This window comes from Anas platyrhynchos, chromosome 5 (genome assembly GCF_047663525.1).
Source record: "Anas platyrhynchos isolate ZD024472 breed Pekin duck chromosome 5, IASCAAS_PekinDuck_T2T, whole genome shotgun sequence".
Taxonomy (NCBI): domain Eukaryota; kingdom Metazoa; phylum Chordata; class Aves; order Anseriformes; family Anatidae; genus Anas; species Anas platyrhynchos.
The window spans coordinates 44,478,007-44,502,420 of record NC_092591.1 but is presented as its reverse complement, the minus strand read 5'-3'; the positions used below and the strand labels follow the sequence as shown (position 1 = coordinate 44,502,420).

At 36.2% G+C, this 24,414-nt stretch overlaps 1 protein-coding gene across 4 annotated transcripts in view; it reads right to left on the bottom strand.

Annotated features, from left to right (window-relative positions):
- The window catches only part of NUBPL (NUBP iron-sulfur cluster assembly factor, mitochondrial), an 89,119-nt gene that overhangs the window by 15,809 nt on the left and 48,896 nt on the right, over positions 1–24,414 (bottom strand). For all 4 annotated transcript variants that reach the window (XM_027458184.3, XM_038179961.2, XM_038179960.2 and 1 more), the window contains 3 exons: positions 20,969–21,062; positions 7,149–7,234; positions 1,117–1,237 (listed from right to left, as the gene is read on the bottom strand). In XM_027458184.3, the coding sequence (XP_027313985.3) occupies positions 1,117–1,237; positions 7,149–7,234; positions 20,969–21,062 (301 nt within the window). The remainder of the gene's footprint in view (positions 1–1,116; positions 1,238–7,148; positions 7,235–20,968; positions 21,063–24,414) is intronic.

Below are 24,414 nucleotides of genomic sequence, written 5' to 3'. Positions count from 1 at the left end.
AATAGGTTCTGCCTTGTTAGGGAATAAAAGAAAAACATTTACGAGACCAACAACACAGCACATCATCTGTGCCTGTGTATCTAAATGCATGTTTGACTCAACTTCTTGCAGAACATTTGCATCCATCCACATAACCCAAGGCTGTAGAAGTCCCCTTGGGCTCTGATTGCAGCTTATTATATATTCATAAGACTAAAAGATAGCCCAAATGCACGTCTTTTAATTATACGTTGCTGTGTTATCTTAAGTTTGTGTCACACCTTGATGTTTTTGTGTTGATCTAAGTGAGCTTCCTGGTTCTTTTAATGAATTAGCTATGGAAAATCATTGAGATAATTATAGTAATACATGGAAACACATCATTAACACATGCAATTATCCCATTTACCAACTTAATTACGTTGTGTGTTTTTTTTTTTTATACTGAAAGCACAGGTTGAAATATGCCTTTTTAAAGCAGCAACATACATTTTGATCGATGTATATTTTAGCTTATATGCATGCCAGATGATTTAATCATGGACAATTTCTGTTTTAAAGATAAATTTTCTTTTGAAACAACATTTTGCAATTCAGCACATTCTTTTCATCTCAACACTTAAATATAATCATTAGTGTGTTTGCTTCCATGCTAGAGTAAAGGTATCTTCATATCAGCTATAGAAACTATTATAGAAACTATAGAAACTATTCCAATGAACTGAATTTCAATTAACATATTTATTTCACACACACAATTCATTTAAATTAAATAAATAAGGAAACTTCTACTGGCATTATCAGTCAGAGTTCTAAGGTCTAAATTTTACAGGATGGCACAGCATATTATAACAATGAATTTCAGGTAATATAGACATCATTACCAAAATAATCCATGTTCTGTATTGTTTGTAATTCAAATGAGATTTAAGATGCAATTCAAGAATTTGCATATCCAGTCCATATCCCATTAACAAGAATGATCCTGATAAGAATCAGAGCATGAAACAACAGGGACATTCATCTACTTAAACTTTTAATTCTATTCCATTTGAACATGTGAATATGCAGTAATTTAGAATTGTGCAGTTCTGTACTTCAGTTCATGCCATTAAAAAGCTTTTTCTACATCCTTACCTAGAACATCCAATCCAAGGGTTTTTGCTAGATCTCTTACACCATCAGCTCCAAAAATATGTGTCTCATGTTTACATTTGGGACACTGGAAAACACTCATATTTTGTACTAGTCCTAAAACCTGTTGAATTAAAAAGAAGTAATGTTGAAACCTGGGATTCAAGCATCAGTTGTTACTCATCGCTGACAACAAAGAAGAGATGATCAACACAGAATCAACAAATCATTATCAGCTTTTACTGTCTCAGTTTTGCTATCATTTGTACATTATTTAAAATTTTCTGTAATTATACCTCTCAAATATTATGGCTTCTTTGTCAAGAGTAGTACCTCTTGAACAGATCTAAGAGGTCCTCCTCCCAGACGAGGAGATGTATATTATATTTCCTGAACTCTGAATACTGGAAGAGTTTTAAGGTACTGTTTTATAGCTTTGTAATTTGCAATTTCAAGGAGCAAAATAAAAACATACCATTACAAGAAATGACAATCAGACATGCTTTCAAGATTTTTTCGTAAATTATCCTTTAGGGAAATATTTACAAAAAGAACCAGATTTGCTATTCTTCTGTAGAGAAGGAAACATTTTAAAGGTCAAACAACAGAAATAATTATGTGAAAGAAAGTTGCAAAACTACAGCATAAAAATCTAATACACATGTATTAGGTACCTTTCTGCTGGTGCCAGGTGTTCAACAGTATACATGCAAAATATGTCTTGAAAATTGGCCAGATCAGGCACAAAAGTGTCTTCTTTCACAATGTACAATAATGCTAATGATAAAATTGATCGTAGTTTATTCACCTACTAAACAAGACTGTTCACTGAAGTAGAGCAGAATTTCTCAAAAGTGATGACAACAGCACAAAAACACTTGAAAATTTCTACCTCTTTGCTAATCAACAAAAGATTTGCTTTAAGAGGTTCCATGCTACTCAATTTCATCTCACAATCTTTATGCCACTTAAGTATGTCACATACATTATAGCTGAGTTGTAAAAATATGATTATATTTTAAAGTACAGAAAAGCCGCTATATACCTTGTGGTATTCTGTGCTTTCTAAAATTTCCCAGAACATTCTAGTAATGTATCATCTGTGGTAATGAAACATATCTAAAAGGATGTTGGTTCAATGTAAGCAACAAGTCTTAAGTTAATCAATTAACAGTGGCCATACAACTTTTGGCACCGGAAGTGAAAATAAAGACTTAACTAAAAGAATATGGAGGTAGCACTGCAAGTAAAGGCATGTTATTTACAATATCTTAAAAATTTCCATATATCAAAGTTAAAACTGATCAAAAGGCAATACCTTTTTTTTTTTTTTTAAGCTATACATACCACCGTTACGTGTTTCATACCAACTTCTATGTTTTCCTTTATTTATGTAAAGCTCTCAAAGGGTTTATAGCAAGGAACATTTTAAGGAACAGTAAAAAAAAAAAAATATATATATATATATATATATATATACACACACTTAAAAAAAGAGAGATTACCTACTTTTAATTTAACAATACAGTTTCCTCATTTCCCACTGTCTCCCAGGGACTGCTAGAGAAGCAAGAGAAACAAATTTCTACTTGCTGGTACATCACCACAGATATTTTTTTTTCATCCAGTTCTTAAACTAATATGATTTATGGCATACTAAGTGTGAGTACATGGCACAGAGGTATAACAAGGGTGTACAGCCACAGTCTTCTTCCTGTTGACCTCTGAGGAGGCATTCATCCTGCTCTCCTTAAATTAAGGTCATGGAATTTTCACTGTGTTGACAAACTGGAGAACACTGGAGGGAACATTATTTGATGAAAGAGAAACAGTATTTTAACTATGATACAGGGAAGCCATTATCTGCAGAACAAAGGAAAAAAAGATCTTAATATTTATGCTCTAAATGAATTCATCCACATCCAGATGTCTTGGGTTTTGAACATTTTGTTCTCCTCAATGTAGTTGTACAACACTTATGATACAGTGAATTCATAATCAAAGTTATGTAGTCTACTATTGTTTTGCAAATAGCTTAGAAATATTTCAGCTCTTTTGTTAGTTCTTTGAGATAACCTAATAACTAAAGAAGTCCTTCTGCCACAGTTACTGCAAATACTGAGATACAACTGTATCCCCAATGCTAAATCAGTTTTAGAGGTCTTATTCAATGTCCTTTTTTGTTTCCATTCCAACAAATCTCTCTAAAAGCAAATGACATTTCAGCATTACACAGTCACTTTTACTTTCTCAGCTTTATTCCTAGCTGTCATCCAACCAGTGAGCAGTGCATGTACAGTGATTACTGATGTATAAATTGTTCTTCTGGCATAGGAATAGATTTTTGGAATATTAGTTGCCAATTATAAATACCCAATTTGATACACAATCTGTCCAAACACACACACCTTTAGTGCTGAAGTCTATTTTTAACAAGCATATTTCTGCAGACATTTAGAGAAAGAAGAGATTTCACTATTGTTTTCAGAGCTTTTAAATCTACAGACAAAGTAATTGGTCTTGCTAATAAAGTGAATAATAACTCATTTCCCTGCTCAAATAATACATCTGGAAAAGCTTCAAAGCAGCTCTGACTGTTTGCACAAACTATCCCATAGGTACCTACAAGTCTGATTCTTATCCATAGAGAGTTCCTCTTCCTGAGCATTTCCCTGCAAATTTGGCTCAGTAACGACATGAAAACTATGACTAGATGCTCCACAGTACAGGAGCTAGCCTATGGTGCCAGAATACAAGACAGTCGCAATACTGAACTTCATTTGGTCAAATTATTTTTTTGAATTGTGAAAAGACATCCATCAAGAAATAAGAGACAACTTACTTTTCATTATCAATGACCTGTATATGCACTGTTTCTGAATGCTTACTTATTCCTTATGTTCAACTAACCTTTTGGTTAAACTACAAATCATGCCCAAATCCACATATACTGCTCTCTCTATACAAGGAAAGAATTCCTGAGAAACCCACCTAAGTCATTCCCTGTACTTTAAGAACAGGTGGCGATGAGGTCTGACTCCAGTCTGACTTGAACTGAAGTGGTGAGGGTTACAATTCCAGTTTGCCGTAGACTTCCTATGGAAGTATGTCACTTGATGTTTTAGTGCTTCAAGTAAACATGCACATTCATATTTCTGTCTTCCTAGTTTTTTTCTACTGACAAGCAATTTTTGGTTCTAACTGCAGCTCTCTATATGAAGCCATAATCTTGGCTAGGTACTGTAAACTACAAAAATACCAACAAGTACGTATCTAATTAAACAATTTTTTATACATCTTAGAAAGAAATACATAGCTGTATTTACACAGTTTCTTTGAAACCTGGGAAATCCACAATGAATCCTTCCAACTCAAGGAAGCTATGAGGAAAGTTGCAGATTTAATTAAAGCCTTCTCATTTGCTTTCAGGGATATGCTTTTATCATAAACCCTACCCAACTAACTCAATTTCAGAATATGAAAACAGGCAATTTTTTCCTAAATACTCCAAGTTACTAATGTGGGTTTTTTCATTTTTTCTGTCAACAGCCCAGAGAAAGCCTCCACGATCTATTAAAATGACAGCTAAACTCACATAATGGGAGAAAGTCTTCAGAGTTCATGGTGACAGTAGCCAGTATCACTTTGCCACGTCCTGCCTTGCCTGGTACACTGCACTGTGCAAGAGATGGGACTCTTCTTCTAATGACTACATCCTAAGACTTAAAGTAAGACCTGCACTGTAATCCTGGCTCCCATGCTGACTCTCAATGACAGATTTCAATTAAATCCTTCTGTCATTTAATTTTAATTCAGTAAGGGACAAACAACGCTAACAACTGTGACTTTACTGTGGTAATACTATATGGATGTAATGTGAGGCTCTGGTAACTAATGACTGAAGCAGTGATGGGAATGTGGTGTATAGATGCCTATGTGCACAAGGGAGACTCCGGTTTATGGAATAGAAGCAAGCACACTCAATGACTCACAGCTTAGCAGACTCTCAACTTCTTTGGAAAGTAGACTCTCTGCAATTTTTTTTTTTTTTTAATTTTAAATTTTTTAAAAATTTTTAAATTTTTTTAAATTTAAATTTTTAAATCTGATTTTAAAGATCAGATTTTTTTACTGAGTCAACTGCATGATTAGGACACACAATTTTAATATGGTCCCAAATATTTCACCTCTTTGATGAAAACCCCAGGTTTGAAATTATTATTTTAGACTTAAAACTAAATGTAATACATAAGCAGGATCTGCTTTAACACTGAAGTAAATGAGACATCTACGCTGATGCACATACAAGGTGAGAAAAAAAGTAAAGCACCACATAACAACAGACGACTGGCTTGAGAGCATTCAAACTCAGCATTTGGCACAAGTGCTTTGCTGTGGCTTATCATTCGAGTAAGACAGATCTGAGGACTCCATCAAATCTAAACAGATACTTAAAATCCTATCTACCAGCAGTCAAATAAACAGCAGCCAAGTCGGTCATAGAACACATGTTTTGTGGAAGCCATTCTCTTCAAGGAGCACTGAAGAAAACTGACTTAGAAAGAAATCTGGATAATTTCTTACAGGAAGGAAATTTCAGTGAAGTACTAAATTGAATATGATTTTATATGAGGAAAATCATTTTGCATGATTTTAGCAAATCCGAACAAAATCAAAAGAAAGCATTTCATATGCTTTCCTTCTGTCATATCTACATGTATATCTGTATCTATATATATGTATGTATGTATTTTTTTTTAATAGCAAACAATAAATGCTGCTTTCATTTTGGTGCAAAGATACTTCATGAATAGTTAATTATAAGGAATTTATCTATTTATTTCTTTTGATAATCTATCCTGTAAATTAAAACAAAAAAGGCAAAGCAGTCTCCTCAGGATTTCTGTTGCCTTTTTAAAAACTTAAAGAATGAACTAGCCACTCAAGAAATTTCCCTTTCTTAATAGACAGTAGAAGTGACCTTCACACAGATAAGCCATAAAATATACATTTTTTTTAATTAAGTACAGTAAATGGCTTTCTTTCTTTGCTATCTAAAATAGGGAAGCATTTCAGTTTGTATTTTCTCATCAAATGCACATTTCAAATGAAAAATGAGTCTCTTCGTGAACATACTCTAGAGTATAACATTCAGTTACTTAGCAACTTGTAACACTGTCAAGACCTTACAGCAATTTAATCAAATTTTTACCTAGAAAATCCGTTTAATTAGTAGCTTATTTTTAAAAATTAATATAAGAATAATAAACAAAAATATATGCTTCTTACATTATTTCAAATAATTTTTTGTAGTTCTTCAATTCAGTGAAAAAACACAATTATCAGTGAAAACTTCCAGAATATCAAAACAACAAGAAATCAGTTCAAATTTGTTACCTTTCTAATATTTCCTCATTTTCCCTCCATTTCAATCCACATGAATATTGGGGATAGTTTTAAACATTTCATTTCCCAAACAAGCAAGCTACCACATTAACTCTAAGCCTAATGAGAAACAAAGCAACAAAGATAGACTTGCTGGTGTAACAGTCACAAAGCCTTTCAAAAGGCAAAGTGACAATTAGGTATACACATATCTTCCCAAAATCTTAAACTTCCTTCTTAAAATGAAGGTGTTTTTTTCCACATCTCAAGAAATTTCAAATTTGAACTCTAACACAGAGATGAAGAGAACATATATCGAGGATATAGTAAGACAATGTATTTGGAAAACACAGATGACTATATAAATCATCTCTATCTGGTTAGCTGTCTGACATATTCCAGGTGATTAAAAAACTGTTGTAAAAGAAATTAAATACTATTACCACCTCATTCTGACAAAATTCTTCCTTCCCTTCTGTTAAAGTAAACTTCTGATTCAGATATAAGGCAGATTCTAATTTATTTTTTCCCCCAAACAAGAATTTATGAGATTAAAATGATTCGTGAATAGTTTGTTCACCTATTACAGCATATGGAAATTTCCCACGTTTTTAAAAAAATCTATAGGTATTTTTAATGTAGATGCTTACAGGTACGTGGACTTTTCTAAACATTTCAGCTCCCTTGCGTGCATCCAATAAAGCCACATCTTGTGGAGTGGAGATGATCACAGCTCCTGGGAAAAGAAAACATGAAACATCATTGAAGTTTATATTATGATTCATAACCACTAAATATTTTGGCTGTTCGATACTTTTTAAGAAATAAAATTACAGTTTCTTTATTATGCAGTGATAAAAACAACTGAAATATAATGCAGAGTGATAAAAATAACTTAGAAAAATATAAGATGAAAATATCTACGTAGAACACATTTATATTTTCTAAATGAGAAAATGGCTCTAGTTGCCATATGACCACAAACAGACGATAACACGGTCCACATGCTCACAGTTTGCAATGGTGATATTCTGGAAATACGTGCACAGTAACTGTTCCATGCCATCTGAAAGCTTCTAATTTAACCTTAAGCCTTGCACTAAAAGCAAGAGGCAGCTATCTGCCATCAGCTTGTTTCTTTCTGAACCTGCTGTGCTTTTGGATACCACAACTGGCAGGCACAAACTTGAAACCAGTTACTCCAGGCACGGCACCAGTGAAGTCTAACACGATCGTGGCTGTATGGATGATTCTACAACAGACCGATGCATACGCACTTGCATAATGTTTGGGGAAAAATAGCGCCCTATTGCTCACCAGTCAGGCATGACCTCAAGTTCCCTGATAATTAGGGCTCCGAAGAATTATTAACTACTCAGAACAGATATAGCTCTTCGTTAGAGGTAAGAACATAGGAAGTCTACACATTACTATGTTACATCATTTCATGACTAACACAGCCTGCAAAACCAATATTGCCATTAAAATATCCCCTATCACTTCACAAAGAGCTGTGTCTGCATCTTTTTGCATATGCTCAGGGGCTTCAAATATTGTTTTCTTAACACTTGCATCAATAATCTGCTCATACCCATCCCTATTTTTAAAAAATGGGTTATAAAGCATCACATTAGCGAGCAATTGATTAGTTCTGGTTTTACAGCAATCGGCCAGTCTCCTAAGTATGTTATAAAAATATCTCTGCTAAGTTGTATCACGCTAACCTCACAGGAGAAATTTGTGCCCACCTTCACGCTGAAAGCAATTATGATATATAATTTCAGACGCATGGGCCTGCAGTTGCCACCCTTTGGTGTACCTGTCAAAGGAAGACGTGTATAGATTTCTCTGGTCATCACCTGGGACTGCATACTGGGAGCTTTGATGTCCCTAGGAGGCCTCCCAGTTCGGAGCAGTGGAACAGGCAGCCTTGCCCCTCACCACAGCCCTGTGCAAGCCATGTGCTGCATGGTGGCATCTCATCTGCGTGACAGTCAGCCGTTTCCAAACACTGCCTGACAGCACATGTGAATGTTTTCCACCAGTGTGCTTAACCTCTAATTTGCAAAAGAAAAATACAATCTGGCACCTCGCTCCTGAAAAGCTGCCAATCTCTGCCTTACATAATATTAGACACAAGTCCAAAAACTGAACAGCATATGTAATGTACTAAGCAAATGCAATTTCCCTATTGTTCTCTAAAACTCTGGCATCCAAATAATTTGCTGGTTTTCCCAAGTTGACCTGCTTTCAATGACACAGCAAAGAATAACACAGAACACTTTCAGTTACATCCACAACACCTTAGCCAGTCATTCCAATGAAGTGTGGGGTTACACTTGACAGACAATGCTGAAATACAGGGTTAATTTCACAAAATGCATGCACCCTACAAATTTAGGCTCAATAAAGATCTTCCAATACTCAGACAAAGTGCTTATTATAGCTCTCTCTTCAAACAAAACTAGAAAACTAGAATTTGTGTCTTATGTGTAGTTGTTTCACATGGCAGGTTTTGTTTCTGCTTTTTTTTAAAAAAAAGATATTGGCTCAGTTAGCATTCTGTATATCTTCATGGAGAAGTTAACATGCAGTCAGCAGAACTTAACTGACCATTTTCTGGTCCAACAAATGTTTTTAAACAAATCAAACTAGGCACAATGAAAACATCCAATATAACCATAAACAGCTTATTTGGGAAAGGTTTTGTTTTGTTTTGTTTTACGCTAATAACCTGTTGCTAGAGAACCTTACCCAAAGGGAAAATCTCAAAAGATGAAAAGATTCAATGGTATTTTGCAGAGTTTAGGCTGCCTTGAACACAAACTCCCTGTACAAAAATTCCAACTTCTGTCACATGTGAGTTAAAACTAAGCTTGTGGATAACTTGGATGTCTTCTCCCACAGAATGAAAGGCAACATAACCAAGAAGCCGGTGCTGAGGGTGTAATAGGTCTCTCTCTCCTATTTTAATTTTTGTTCTGAACTGGATTACGGAACAAAACCACTACATTATTTCCCTCTAGTAAATTTTTTAAAGTTACTTTTGTTGCTCCTGTTTGTGAGAATACTGAAATTTGGTATCACATCCTTCTACTGACACTGAGGACAGTGCTTCCTAGAAAAAGAAGCGAGCCCACAGGTGCTACCTCTGATAACCACAGAGGTAACTGTAACAGCAGCAATAAAAAAACTTCACTTAGACTGTATGCACAATGGCTTAAGAAAGCAGAGCACAGTATGCACTAATCAGACTAGTCATGTTAGTTAAGCATCTGACACTTTCATAAGCAGTTTAAAGAAGGCTATTTAAAATTACTGTAATTTCATTAGGATTTGTCTTCTGGTTCTAAAGCACTTCCCTGGGGCCCAAACTGCTTAACAGTATCTTCACTAAGTGATTTACTTCACATCAACATAGAAGATCCGGGACATCTCCTCATTTACATTTCTTGAAGTAAAATGTAAATTAAAGGTGGTCTCAAGGAAGTACTACCCACCAATTTTCATCAAAATGAAGCTAAGTTTCATATTCAATTATTGATTTAATTTACTTTTTAATTAGAAGTAAATCTGATTCAATTCTGAACATGCTAATTTGGAAAAGAAAAGCAGTACACTACAGTTCTTCAGGAGCTCCTACCTTAAATTCTATTCATACACAGTTCAGTGAAAAATAAATCCTTAAAATAACCTAGAAACACAAAAATAAGTTCAAAAAATATATTACAAACAGTTACCAGTGATTTACTGACTTGCAGAATCTGATGAGCCTTTTGACCTATTTATGAAATACCTGTTTGGTGAGTGATTATTTCCTTGCAAACAAACTGAAACTCAGGCACAAAACCACAGGACTGGAAGGGACTTCAAAGGTCATTGGCTCCAGTCCACTTCTAATGCTGGTATCTATAGGAAACCTGTCCAAAACTTATTAAAAGTAATTGCAGATTGTGAAGTTTATTATGGAGAAGATCCAGAACCTTTACGGTCAGAAACCCATTTTTGATTTCCAGACTAAATTTATTCATAGTGAGCTTGTACTGACTTATAACAACATTCTTTAAATTAAGTGCATTTTCTGTCTCTTTGGTAAACTGCTAGCCCAGCAAACCCAACCTGAAGTTCAAGAATTCAAATTATTAGCAGCATTATTTCCTCCACTAGCAACAGAATGTGGCAAATGAGACTTGCCTCAGTGTTCCCCTTTGCTGAATAAGTTTGCATATTTAATTCAGAAAGCGATTCAAATGATGGGCAAGAAAGAACACAGCACACACCTTCTTTGCTGTTTTGGCTCTACATGGTTAATAGGAATATCAAACAGTAAAGAGTTATTTTGATCAATAAAGTAATGAAATACGACTGAATTCATGCACGCAGCATGACTCTTGAAGCAATACATGCAATGTTTACACAAGCCTGTCTAAATAATGCAAACTAAAGCTGACAAATTGAACAGAGAAGTTCCAGAAACTATAATGTTATCACATCGCACATTAAAATATAGTGTAAATTCTATCTTCACAGTTGTGTGCAGAAGAATAATTTCTATGCCTTGAACATACACATCTAACAAGCACATTTAGGTTTAACTGGCACATCTTATTCATGCATTTCATTTCTTCTTGTAACTTCACTGTATTTCAGTCAAAGAGCTGAGGCACTTTGCATTAATAGAAACTATGCTAACTATATTTTTAATACTTCGCATGCAAAATAGAGAGACAGAACTAACAGCAGCCTGATGTTTGCCCTTCTTCTTAAAACCCCAGGTGCTTAATCCCCAGTAAAAGAAAGGTGTGCTTGCATGGTGCACTGTTACTCACCCTACTGGTGGACTGGTGCTTAGGAAATTAGAAATACTGAAAAAGCCTTTAATTTCTGCGTAGAGAAAACACCACCTGCATTCACCTGTATCACTAAGGTCTGCGTTAGACATTTTGGGTTACAAGACACAAGATGCAATCTCCCGAAGCCTTAGATACAGTTAATTTGTACCTAAGCAAATCACTTAGGCTCTCTTTCAAGCCAGTGAAGAAAAACAGGCAAGTCTAAAAAACAGCTGATAAACTAAGCTTACAAGATCAACCTTAGGATGAAAAGATTCGCTCTTTAACATAATCCTTTTTTTTTTCCCGCTCTAATACCTACAAAGGCAGACTTCATAACTAAGCTACGTCCATCTCATCCAGACAGATGACTAAGAATGCAACCTCCCCTTGCCAATATTAGATTAATGACTGGATTATATCACCTCGATTCTTACTAACTTAGTAAATAATGCCACCCAAAAAACTGTGGAGTGAAAAGTAACAGACCAGAAAGACTGACAAATAGAGTTCAGGAGGAAAAAGACACAAAGACATATTGCATTTTTCTAGTAATTGCGCCTGCTGATAGGCAGGCATTGAACACTTGCAGGGAACCACATTCAGACCTCAACACAGCTGCCAATGGCCTGATCTGACCACATTACCATGCTTTTTGTAGCTTTTGCTACCTCTTCCATTGCATCAATTTCAAACTTCCAGGCAAGACTTTCAAGTTATAAATAGCCTAATGAACCAGAATCATCTCCACTATGGATCTTCAGAGACCTGCTCAGGTTCTGTGCAATTTCTTGTTATTTCATAAAATATGCTTGCAATTACAGGATAGCTTGCACTTGAAGATGCAGAATGAGCTATTGCTCGTCTTTGCTAGAATTTCAGAATTTCAGTTGGTGATGCTTAAAGTTGCACTAACATTAAAAACTTGCCATCTCCTTGGATGAACCTCATAAAGAAGTTCCTCTAGGTTGTGTGTGACACATCTCATTACAACTGGTAACCTTAAAGAATCCTTAGTCTGATTTGCCTTTAAGGGATCCTTAAGATTCATATCATAGAGCAGAATTGTCCTAAAGTCTGGATCCTGGCCGTGTCCCATCTCCAGCCTGCTTCTTACCTTCCTGGAGGAGTCTGAACAGCTGCTCAGATGGTGTATGTTCCCAACAGCCACACATCCTCTTCTGCCCACAAACTAGCCGGTAATCAGAGACTGAGGTGCTACCACCCTGCCCACATGAAAAGAGGACATGAATTTTACAGCAAGCTCAGGGAGAATCCTATGCTCTTATTGACAGGAACTTCATCTGTGAAAACTGAGCAAAGGAGTATCAGTAGCTGGACAAAGCTGTCATCCTGCAGTTCAATTGCCCTCACCCAACTGGCCAGTAAGTATTGTAACATCCATTTTGCACTAGATCACATGGAGAAAGCCATAAAGAAGATGCTTCTCACTGTTAAAATGCCTGATTTTGGTACTGGTAAACAATACACGTGTCATTCAATACATAACATTTACTTGGTAAACTGTTAGAGCACTGAAAATATTTGTAGTAGCATCTGTGAAAAAGCATTAGTTACAAAATACATGCTTAAAATAAGAAGGTACTCCCTCACGGACACATTGCCACATTGCACTTTTCTTTGGCTGTCTGAATTAGCATTTTTCTGCTTTACTCCATTGCACCTCCTGCCTTCAAGGCCTTTTGCCAATTACATCCAAATTACAGTGTACATTATACTAGGCAAGAGCAATGTCCAAATATTCTCTTTTGACAATTAATATGATTTAAAAAAAAACTCTCACAATTTCTGAGAGGTGCCAATCAAAAGAGAGCTAGGGAAAAGTGTGCTCCTATTCCAAAAACCAAAACCAACAACAAAACTACACAACACAAAATACTTCAATCATGTCCACAAACTTGTTTTTAACTTTTTTCCCCAGAGGTGAGGGTGAATGCAGTACCATTATTCACATGGATTTTTATTATCCTTTGTAATTGTCAGCTGAACTCTATGCTTATTTATTCTTCCTATTCAGAATGGTCTGGAAAAAAAAGAAGCAATTACAGCAAATGTGCTGCTTAACATACACTCAGCCACTATTGCCAGACCTCTGAGAACCTCAGTTCTCAAAGCCTGTGTACATTACAGCTTTTTGCCTCAATACGTAGAAACTATTTTTTAAAGAATTATAAAATTTAAAGAACTTGCACTGAACATGCTCTCACTTCAGCTTGGACAGGAAATCCATTAAATATCCAGGAGCCAAGAGTTAAGTTTAAAGTAATACTGAAACAGTTTGAGCCATTAACATGTAACTCATATTGCATTTTGGTCTCTAAATTAAATGTACAGCCTACTGGGTTAGGCACTTCATAATTAACTGCTGAGACCATCCAAAGCTAAGATAACTTTGATGATGATTTGCATTTGTCAACTATAGCTTTTCTGGCAAAGGAAAAAATACTATTTAAACATACAAATTATAGCTGGACAAATGCAACTGACAATTAAAAAAATTCCTAATGTTATGACTAAGGGTTGGTTGTTGTTGTTAATCTGTCCTAAATCTATTTGCTTTTCCTTTCGTGCAGTTATTTAAAATACCAGAATATAGCATGAAAGAAATAATAAATCTCCACAGCTATCTGAAAAAAATATAGAAATCTGATGTTAAAAATATTTGCAATTCAAAAATAGATCAAGTAAAATTTACCTTAAAAAAAAAAACACTCAGATGGCTTCCATAAAATATCTTCAAAAATTTACTGTAGATAGTAACAATGCACAACCTCCGTAAAAGAAAAAAGCTAGCTCAGAAACAGAGAAAAACATTGTAAATCATTGTTAAACTAAAAGGAAAGATCAGATGCCTTGCAACTGTGATTTGCATCAAAGTAAGAGATATTCAACCAGGGGCAAACAGACACTTACACAAAGAGCACTGACAGAATACAGATACACCTACAATCAAAGCATATGCTACACGCAACTCGTATGGTTGCATTGGTTAGGGTTGGGTTTTTTTGATCATTTCTCTTCAGAAAAGACAAAAAAAGGCTGCCATACCTACCTACTTTGTGATTTCAGTTAATTTAAGAAGACACCTTTATCTCAGAAATCACAGTCCTTTTCCATACCAACACCGTGGAAAAATTAAAAAAGAAAACAAAAGTCATTTTCTTTTTTTAAAATTATGTGGAATTCTTTTTTTTTTTCCTCTTCGTTTTCAGTGCTTCTTAACTGGAACTTGCTGGTTTTGTACATTATTAGATGTTAAGCAGGATCCAGTTCAGCTAAGCAGCTCCACATGGGGCAGATCTCCACACTGCAGCCCATGGAGGAGCCCCCAGTGGAGCAGGTGGATGTGGCCTGGAGGAGGCTGCGGCCCATGGAGAGCCCCCTCAGGAGCAGGCCCTGGGCCAGAGCTGCAGCCCATGGAGAGGAGCCCACACAGGAGCAGGGAGTCTGGGGGGAGCTGCCGCCCAGCCGTGAGGGACCCGTCCTGGAGCAGTTTGCTCCTGGGGGAAGGACCCCGTGGTACGGAGCCATGTGGGAGCAGTGCTTGAAGAGCTGCTTTCTGTGGGCAGCCCCCGCAGGCTCAGTTTGAGAAGGATGGCATCCCGTGGGAGGGACCCCACGTGGAGCAAGGGCAGAGAGTGACCATGAAGGAGCAGCGGAGACAAAACATCACAGACTGACTGCAACCCCCATTCCCCAGCACCACTCAGGAAGAACACATACAAGAGGGTCGGTGGGGATGCTTTCCGTTTCCCTTTAGTTTCTCACTGCCCTAGCCTACTACTGTTAGGCAACAAATTTTATTTGTCTCCCTATGCTGAGCCTGTTTTGCCCATGATGACAATTGGTGAGTGATCTCCTTGTCCTTATCTCAACCCTTGAGCCCCTTTTCATCCTATTTTCTCCCCCTCTTCCTTTGAGGAGGGCAAGTAAGAGCGTGGTGTGATGGAGTTTACTTGGCCATCAGTGTTAAGCTACCACAGTGGCACACACACTGCTATCGTCTACAGTTGTCTACAACACGAGATGTGTGGCACTGACATATAATTGAATAAATAGCGTTTGGCTTACTAGTTCGGTATGTAGCATGCAATCAAGTGTTTCAGAATTTAAAAATGCCAACTTTCTTCAAGTTGGTAGTACTCTTCTACTCTTTTCTCCTCAATTAACATATCTGAATAGAGAAAATACTGCTATGACTTTTAAAGCTTAATCAGTAAAGACAGAAATAAGCTTTTTGTTTTCATTTAAACCTATCTATCAAAACAATGTTGTCAAAAAAATTATTAATTACAATTCTTTGAAAATATGTATTTGAAGTAACAGAAACTCCTTTGGTAAATATTTCAGTCGTTATCTGCAAAAGACATTCAGGAGATAATTAAGATCCACATATTGCTGAAAGTTATGGTCCTTAGGAAAAATTACTTTATTTGTGGAATAAGGCAACAAAAAGAAGGTAGGATCTGTGCACTGTGTTGGCTTTAAATCTAAAAGGTGATGAAAGTAATTCACTGTATGGCTAGCAATGACAACACTTCTGCTTTTTTGGAACTTGACAAAACACATAAATAGCATATACATTGTTGTCACTTTGCTCATCTTGACTAATGGTCTTTCCTGATTTTCAGTAACAGCCTTTTTAAAGCTTATTATGATAAGCTTATTATAATAATATGCTTTGTGGGTAGGGGAAGGGGGAACAGAAGAGGAAAAAAAGGCAAAAAACAAAACTGTTACTTCCAAAAGATGGGAAATTTAAGTGCACTGAAATAAAACAAAACCTTTTACATTTACATCTATTTATGCAGTTCAGTCCAAATGTCATCATTGTAATTATTAAGAGACTGTTCAGTAAGATATGTAATTATTTGTCTCAGTCCACTTCCCACTGGACAGGTGTGTACTTCTAATGGTTTTCACCATCATGGCATCTTGATGTCCAGAGAAGAGAGTGATATGACAAAGTTTAGAAAATTAAATGACAATTCCATTATTAACCTGGAGCCAGTTCTGTCAACTGGGACAGAGTGTCAGCCTATACAGCTGTCAAGCTGTCGCATTTTACTAATGCTAACTTCACTTTAATGTTAATAAAGAAAGGGTGACAGGCAGCCTAACATAGTTAACAGTCTCCACAATTTAGCTTCTCTAAGAAGTGCTTGTGCTAACAGGGTGCCAGAACACTCTCTCCAAGAGGCAGGCACTTTCTCCTACCCATGCAGTTTCTGCTATCAAGACAGCCTTCGGTCCTGGGGGTCAGAATCAACTTTCTAATGAGAGAGAATGAAGAGCTTCTCTCCTTGTGTCTAGGAAAGCTCATTCTCCAGCTCCTATTCACTGGATTTATTATTTATTCACTGGATTTATGGCTCCTTTATCTGAACGAAAGAATGTACATGCTTAGATTTCTCAATTCAGCAAACAGGTAATGTAAAGGAATCACAGACCTTTTTCTTCATAATATCATTACTTCACACAAAATATAAGACATTTGATACTAAACATCACAATGTCATCTGAACACTCCTACATTTTAAATGCTGAAAAATGAGTAAGGAAGTTTCAAATTTTCCTATGTATGCTGAAGACATGATAAAGCTTGCTTCTGGGTATCTTGGACATAAAAGTTGAAAAAATAGAAATAAAAAAAGTAGAACTAAAGAAAAAGTAGGTAGCAACAGACCATAAACAAAGCCTTTTTCTCTTGACTGACCCAGAGTTTTTATTTGGAAAGTATCTAAAGAAAGGAGTAGTGGTGGAAGAAAAATATATATCCCATTTTCAAGCTGTCATATAATTTCTCATCTGCTAGTTAGTTGAAGAATGACTGCAAACATGTAAAAGTTACAGGTGATTAATGAATAATATGTTAAATAAGACTTCTCCTAGGAAGGGTAGCTATGAATAATAAAAATAACAGTCACTGTAGTAACCTTGGTCATCACCTTTTACAGAATGAAAATACATACACAAAACTGCCACTTCAAATCAAGTTGTGTGAGGCTGATGTTCTGTTTAATGATCAGAATTAAGTGACAGATTTTGTTATGTTGCTTTTATCCATTGCATATTGCTCTAATCTTTTCATGACTCAAGGAAATTACGGTAGCTGTGATGCAGGTGAAAAAATTACTCTAAAAACCAATACCCTTTCACACATCCTAACAGTCCCTCTCATTGTCAAATGTTGCAATGCTACAGTTTTTCATGTCACATTTGAGCAACCCTCCCCAAACAAAACAAATTTGCCAGTGTTCTTTCTCAGACTCACAGAAAAATTTGTAGGGCGATTGGCAAAAGTATTAATGCAGGTTCTGTACATTTATTTAGAGACAAAATAAAACTTTTCTACACTGTCTATCCCTAGGAAGCCACAGATAAATAATGAAAATGTAATGTAAATACTATATCTCACATACACATGCATGCAAATCAAAGGACAACTTCATGCAAACTAGATAATGCACTTCCAAATGTACTTAACTGGGATATATACATGCTGTTTCTGAGGAAAGAAATTATGCTACTAATACCATGACCGTCCAAGGCATCCTCAAAGGAAAAATTAAAGAACAAGAAAAACGGAGAAGCAGCAGAATGGCAGAAGACCAAATACATTCTGTAATAAATAAATAAATAAAGACACCACACAGCTTAGAAACGTGAATTGCAAACAACAATGGAGCCCATTGAAAAAAAAAAAAAAAAAAAACACACAGCAGAATTCTATAGGTTGTTCCAAGGACACCATCATTGATATTTGTGACACTATCCTTGAAAGCAACAAGGCTGAAGAAAATAAAGGTATGCTAAACAAGGCTAAGGACGGTTGAATAGACGGCAACCAATTAACAAGAGTGAAAGAATAAAGCACAGTTAAAGTTGTAATACACAAAAACAAGCTCTTCCAATGAGAAAGAAAAATAAAACAGACAGCAGAGAAAACTCTCTATAAATAGCTGAAATTTGTTGAGTCAGAAAGAACACAGGGAATTATAGATCTTAATCACTCCTTGTCTGTTACATTTGTCTTCTTCAAAAGCACAAAACACTTGTTTTTACAATGAGTTTTGACTTTAGCTAACGTGCTCTACTACACCAACTCATGTGGAAGGCAAATGTAAAGTGATGGTATCATTCTAATTTTATGAAGTTAGGATTGGTGAAGTAATAAATGGAACTGAGCAACTGTAGAACTGATGAAGTGATTTCGGAATTCAATTCAAAACGCTGTCTTCAGCTAGGAAGTTGTAGAAGCCCACGCTTATACAAAAAATGCCATAGTCAAGTCTAAAAAGAGACATAGGAAAGGAATTTATCCCATTAGGGCATATGAAGAGAATCTGTATCTGTATTGTTGGTGGTTTTCTTTCCTTTAAATCAATGTCTTGTCCATCTTGGCTTGCCTCAAAAATATGATTCAGCAAATGTGAAAGCCACGTGCTTCTGACAATCATATATAACAGAAATTTAGGTGTACTGTAGTGAACAGCAATTATCAACACCCATCATACTTTAAAGGAACCCATAATACGTACCTCTTGAATTTCATATTTTTTCTACCTTTATGTCTAAGATTTAACGTGAAATTCTACCATACCAAAAACTTCCACACCACTGTCATGCTATACCTCGTTGCTTCAAAACCTGGTAACAAATGACCTGCTCTGCTACTCACATATGCTTTCAACACTTAATACCAGTGCCAAGAGTAGGACTCGATGATCCTTGTAGGTCCCTTACAATTTGGGATATTCTATGATTATTTAAGAAAATAAGTATGAATTACGGTTTTCTTTTTACTGTATGTTTGAGGTCACATATAAGCAAAGGCAGTAAAAGACTCGTACTTCTTACGGGAAAAAAATCATTAAATCTGACTTTTTTTTTTTTAAACCTTCCACCACTCACCACAATCACAGACAGCAGAATGAACCCTCTGTGGTTATTAACAATTCTGAGTCAAAAGCATTGCCAATGAATTAGCATGTATCCTAATATTTGGGCTTCATAAAAATGTCAGAAGATTTATGTTTTTCTAAACTTGACATCATGGAAGTTTATGAGATGCCACTGCACAGCTTTAACCCTAAATTTAACTTTTTCAGACATTTTGTCTTGTAGATATATGGATAACTGTCTTTATCATGTAAGATAGCCCCTTACAAGGTAAAGATACTAGGTGCCGCCTGATTTTAAAATGACTCACTTCACTCCTGTAGCGTTCACTATGCCGTAACAGCAGTGATGATTTGCTGTGAAACCAGGGTCTGTGTCTCAAAATCTGTTAGCTCTAGTGCATTTCCTCATGGGCACACCTGCAACGCCCACCAATCTTTTTACCTATGTGTGTAACTAACCCTTTTTTTTTTTTATCATACTCTGTGAACTTGTAGAGATACACAGTCTTTTATTTGTTACTTGGCAGCCTGTTAAAAGCTTTACATTCAAGTGAAATAGTTCTACAAATTTAAGGTGTGGTGCCTCAACTTCAGTGCATTACAATCACCAAAGCACAGACAACGGAGTACCAGAGAGAGCCAGCAGCTGCCTGCACATGTGAGCCAGTCTGCACTCCGGAAAAAAAAAATGAGAGCAGTGAACGTTGCTCAAAAGGTGTTCTTTTTGTATCAACACATTTATCTGTTATCACAAAGCAGTGGAGCAAACAGTTCCACTGATTATTTAATAAATCTGTTCAGAAAAGGTCTCTGGAGGTCATCTACTGGCAGCACTAGAGAGGGCTAGACATGGCTTCCTCTAGTGGAATCTGGGGACTTTCCAAGGATGGAGATCCCACAAACTCTTTGGATAAGAAGTTCCAGCACTGCACTACCCTCCTGGTAAAGATCTGCAGCAACTCTTGAGTTAGTCCTGGAACCATAAGGATTGCTTTGTCTCTTTATCACTCAGTTCCTAATATTCATTACACTGCCTGTTGACAATTGCTTCTGTTGGAAGTGTGTCAGACAGGTCAAACCATTACAATCTATTAGATCTCACGAGATCCTAAGTATCCTTTCAGAAGCAGTATTTCTAACTCCTGCTTAAGCCAATGGGATTAGAGGGCAACCTACATACCTCAAGATTGATTTGTCAATGTTTAAATCCCCTATAAAAAAGTCAAATTCACAACATGAGAAAAAAAGAATGCATTAGTGCAGTACAGCGCTGCATGGTTTAACCGAATAAATGCTGTGCATTAACAGCATTGTCAGCTTCTTATTAGAAAGCAACCATGAAGACCAACTATTTTATTGTATGAGCATTAATATGCAGTAGTTAGAGACAAAGAAAGTACTTTCTACTGTTAGGCTTAACAGTTTTTGGCATAGCTGCCTTTCTTTCCAGAACACTGATATACTTGACTTCTGGGTATTTTTGAAACTTCCCTTAAAAGAAAGCAACACAATCTTAATGCAGACAAGTAGAAAATTTGCTGATAGCATTTTTCACCACTACACTACTGACAGAGTAGTTACTCAGTGTGTAGACAAAAGAATTGTCTTGAAAGGCAATTAAAAAGATTTTTGACTGGCATTCTTAAAAAAAAGACTTACCTAATGCCACCAAACTAACTTCAAATCTCATAAACACTCAAAGAATACACATACCTGCAACTGGAATATTCTGTGAGATTGACAGCTGTACATCTCCAGTCCCAGGTGGCATATCTATTACTAAATAGTCCAGCTGACCCCAGTCAACCTAGAAGAAAAGAATAAAAACATATTTTGGACATTTGAAGTGTTTTTACTTAAAGCACTTCACAGGAAACAAGGATTGAAATAACAACACATTATGTAGAACATGTAAACCAAGGATATCTTGGAAGAATGATACTCAGAGACCCTTTTAGCCAGACTACCAGTAGAAGATCAAAACATTTCTTAGAAAACATTCAATCTTTCCTGATCACTCAAAACTATGCACATACCTTTCTGAATATAATCCTTACAGAACTCTTCACCTCCCTCCCCATTCCCCCCAAAAAGGAAATTAACAACTTGAGCCTTTTACTTCACAGTTGCTTAATCACAGTTTAGAAGCAGGTGTTACATAAAACTCGAGTAAAATGCTGCTTGTTGTGTAACAAATACTGCTTTGGAACTGTTTCCATCAATTTTAGACCAATTTTGCTTGCTACTTATCAATTCTTTGAAACCTATACATAATCTCTTTAGTAATCCTTTTCTGGTTTGTTGTTGTCAAGTTATTAATGCATGGAGAACTACTGGTACTGACTTTTTATCAAGAAAAATGGCTGCTGGAAAAAACAAATTTGTTAAATGAAAATCACTGGGCATAATTATGCAGACCTACGGTGTATATAAAACATCATGGAATAAAACAAGTTTACCAGTTGCTAGGCATCAAATGAGAGTGACAATTGAAGATACTAGGCTCAAATCTGGAAATTCTGTAATTATTTGTTCTTGGCCAGGCACAGACTCCCAGGTGAGCTAAATTACTCTTCCTGGAGCACCACATACTGCAACGCAGGCTCTCCACGAGCTGGAGGCTGTCGAGTGGTGCAGCTTCCCTATCACAGGGAAAGGAAATAGTACTACTCCACATAACGTACAGTCAAGCCATGATTTGCCTAAACATTTCCCAGTGGTTTAACTAAGCTTTGGGAGACCCTTAATTCGACTCTGACATGGTGCAGGCGTATACCAGTGTACTTTTTCTAGGCAGCGATAATGATATGAGGTCTTCTGCCTCTGCAGTACATGAGCTTTAGAAATCAAAACCATTAAAAATAGTGACAATGCAAAAATATCTCCCCACACGTTTCTCTCCACACAGACAATGTGATTCTATGTTTCTGATTCAGACTACAGATGTAGTCTCTGAGCTGCTCTCAAAAGGAAAATGCCAAGCAAGAATGAGATTTCACCTTCTCTTTTATCTTACTCCTTCCCTCAGTGTTACTGGAACAGCAAAACCAACCAACTTCTTTTTGCTTGTCCACAGTTACTGTTCTGGAGTGTTAGACTTTGTCAAGGGAACGTTCATTCATTTTCATTCAGTCCTTGTACAGATGACGATGTGCTGGGGAAGCACGAGTGATGTTAAATCCAGACCACTAATCAATGTAATACTCCAGGGAGAAAAGCAATGGTTCAGGGCAGACTGATGAAGATGCAAGATTTCAGAGCAGTTACAGGAAAAAGAGGATGGGGAAGGTTATTTACAAATTCTGACTTAAGACATCTAAATTAGATGTCTTCAGGTGTACCTGAATTCAGGTGTGCCTGAACTCATCTCAGGCACACCTCCCTTTCCTCTCTTCCTAAATAAAAGCTGCAGGAGACTGAATGGTACCTAAGGCAGTCTAGCTAGACAGAAAATGCTGCTTATGTTAACCACAGCAAAAATTACGCTTCACTTTTTTACATTATCAATCTCTATTTTATAATGTCAATATCGTGTCAATGAAACAACATATGCCAAACAGATTTCTTAAATAATTAGCATTCATAATCATATTGAGACTATATAACCCCGGAGGGGTTATATATAAGTCTCACTTATGTGCAAAATGTACATACTGAAACTTAAGTGTGGAATAGAGAATCCAGTTTATCCTTAAAAAAAATTACTACATTTTTCATAACTAATCCTGCCTAATTACAAAACAAGATAAGTGCCAATGCTTGCAGATGCCTCCTTTTCCAGTGAAAATTAACTCTGCTCACTTAAAGGTGTGAAATTTAAATTTCTGTATTGAATTTCTTAATTAAAAATTAACCATTATAAAGGTGACAAATTGAAAGGTAAATGATATAGATGCTGATATAGATGCTACAGAGTAGCAATAGTTTACAACAGGAGTAAAGACAAATTCCTTAAAGATTTGTAACTAAAAACATCTACATACATAGAAATCTAAATATGCAGGAATAAATCTTTCATAATAATCACAACCATTTTGGAACACTAACGTACAGAGGATTTTATGTTATAAAAAGGATAACAAAATGCATTTATTTTCCCCTGTGTCTTTATAAAGTACGATCCTGACACCTTTTGTTAAATCCAAATTTACAAGTCCAGTAACCACGTTCTCCTTCCTTAAATGCTTCTACATAAACTACAAATCAACTAGTTTTTTGCTTTCTGCCTTTCAGCAAGACGCAATCCTAAAATACATTGATGAGCAGTATGCCACTTCTATCATTCTGATTGAGTTTCCAGCTACTTAAGTCTACACAAACCAGTTATGGTTGTTGAAAAGCTCGGGATACTGAGTAGTCTCCAGGCTTTTACTGCATGAGCTTAACTTGAAGCACCACCACCATTTCACAGAGTACTGCAAAATAATCCAAAACCCATTCTTACTAGGGGTGACTGGAACGAAAAACAGCTCTTTTTCCCAGAGCTAAAAGCTTTCTAGTTTCATATGTAGTTGCTGGTCCTGACCGTATATTAGCTCTTCTTGTGGAACAAGGTGTCCTTCTGGGACCATGCTGTGGCATTTCTTCACTTTTCCAGATTTCAGGTTCTTCAATCACTAGCCTCCTTCATCAAGCTTCACGTGAAGCTTCTACCTGGCACACATCACAGTTCCCCAACCAAAACACCCATACCCATGCCAGTACTGCTCAGACGCTCATCTTCAAGTAAAAGAACACTTTAATGAAAAGCTTACCAGTAGAAAAATGCATAAAACAACTTCTGCTTGGTAAGTTACTTCCAAAATTTACCACGTATGGAAGAGGAGTACAGAAATCTGAAGGTACCAGAGCTTTCTGCCTCAAGCTTCCTTAAGTAAGTGACCCCCTAACAAACAAGAATATTCTGGGTTGTGCTACGATTAATGATTTGTGTTAAAATTACAAAACTCTGAAAACAGAAGTTAATCAGGGAATCTTAAGCACATGGTGAACCCCATTGTACATCTCATTGCTAGGCAACAGAAAAAATACTCTGTTAACATGTAGTGCAATTATATTATAACACTTTACTTAATTTATGGCACTGAAACCACTTTATTTTATGTATTTTCTTCAAATTCATGGATTGAAAAACTTAAGACTTCATCAAATAAATAGTC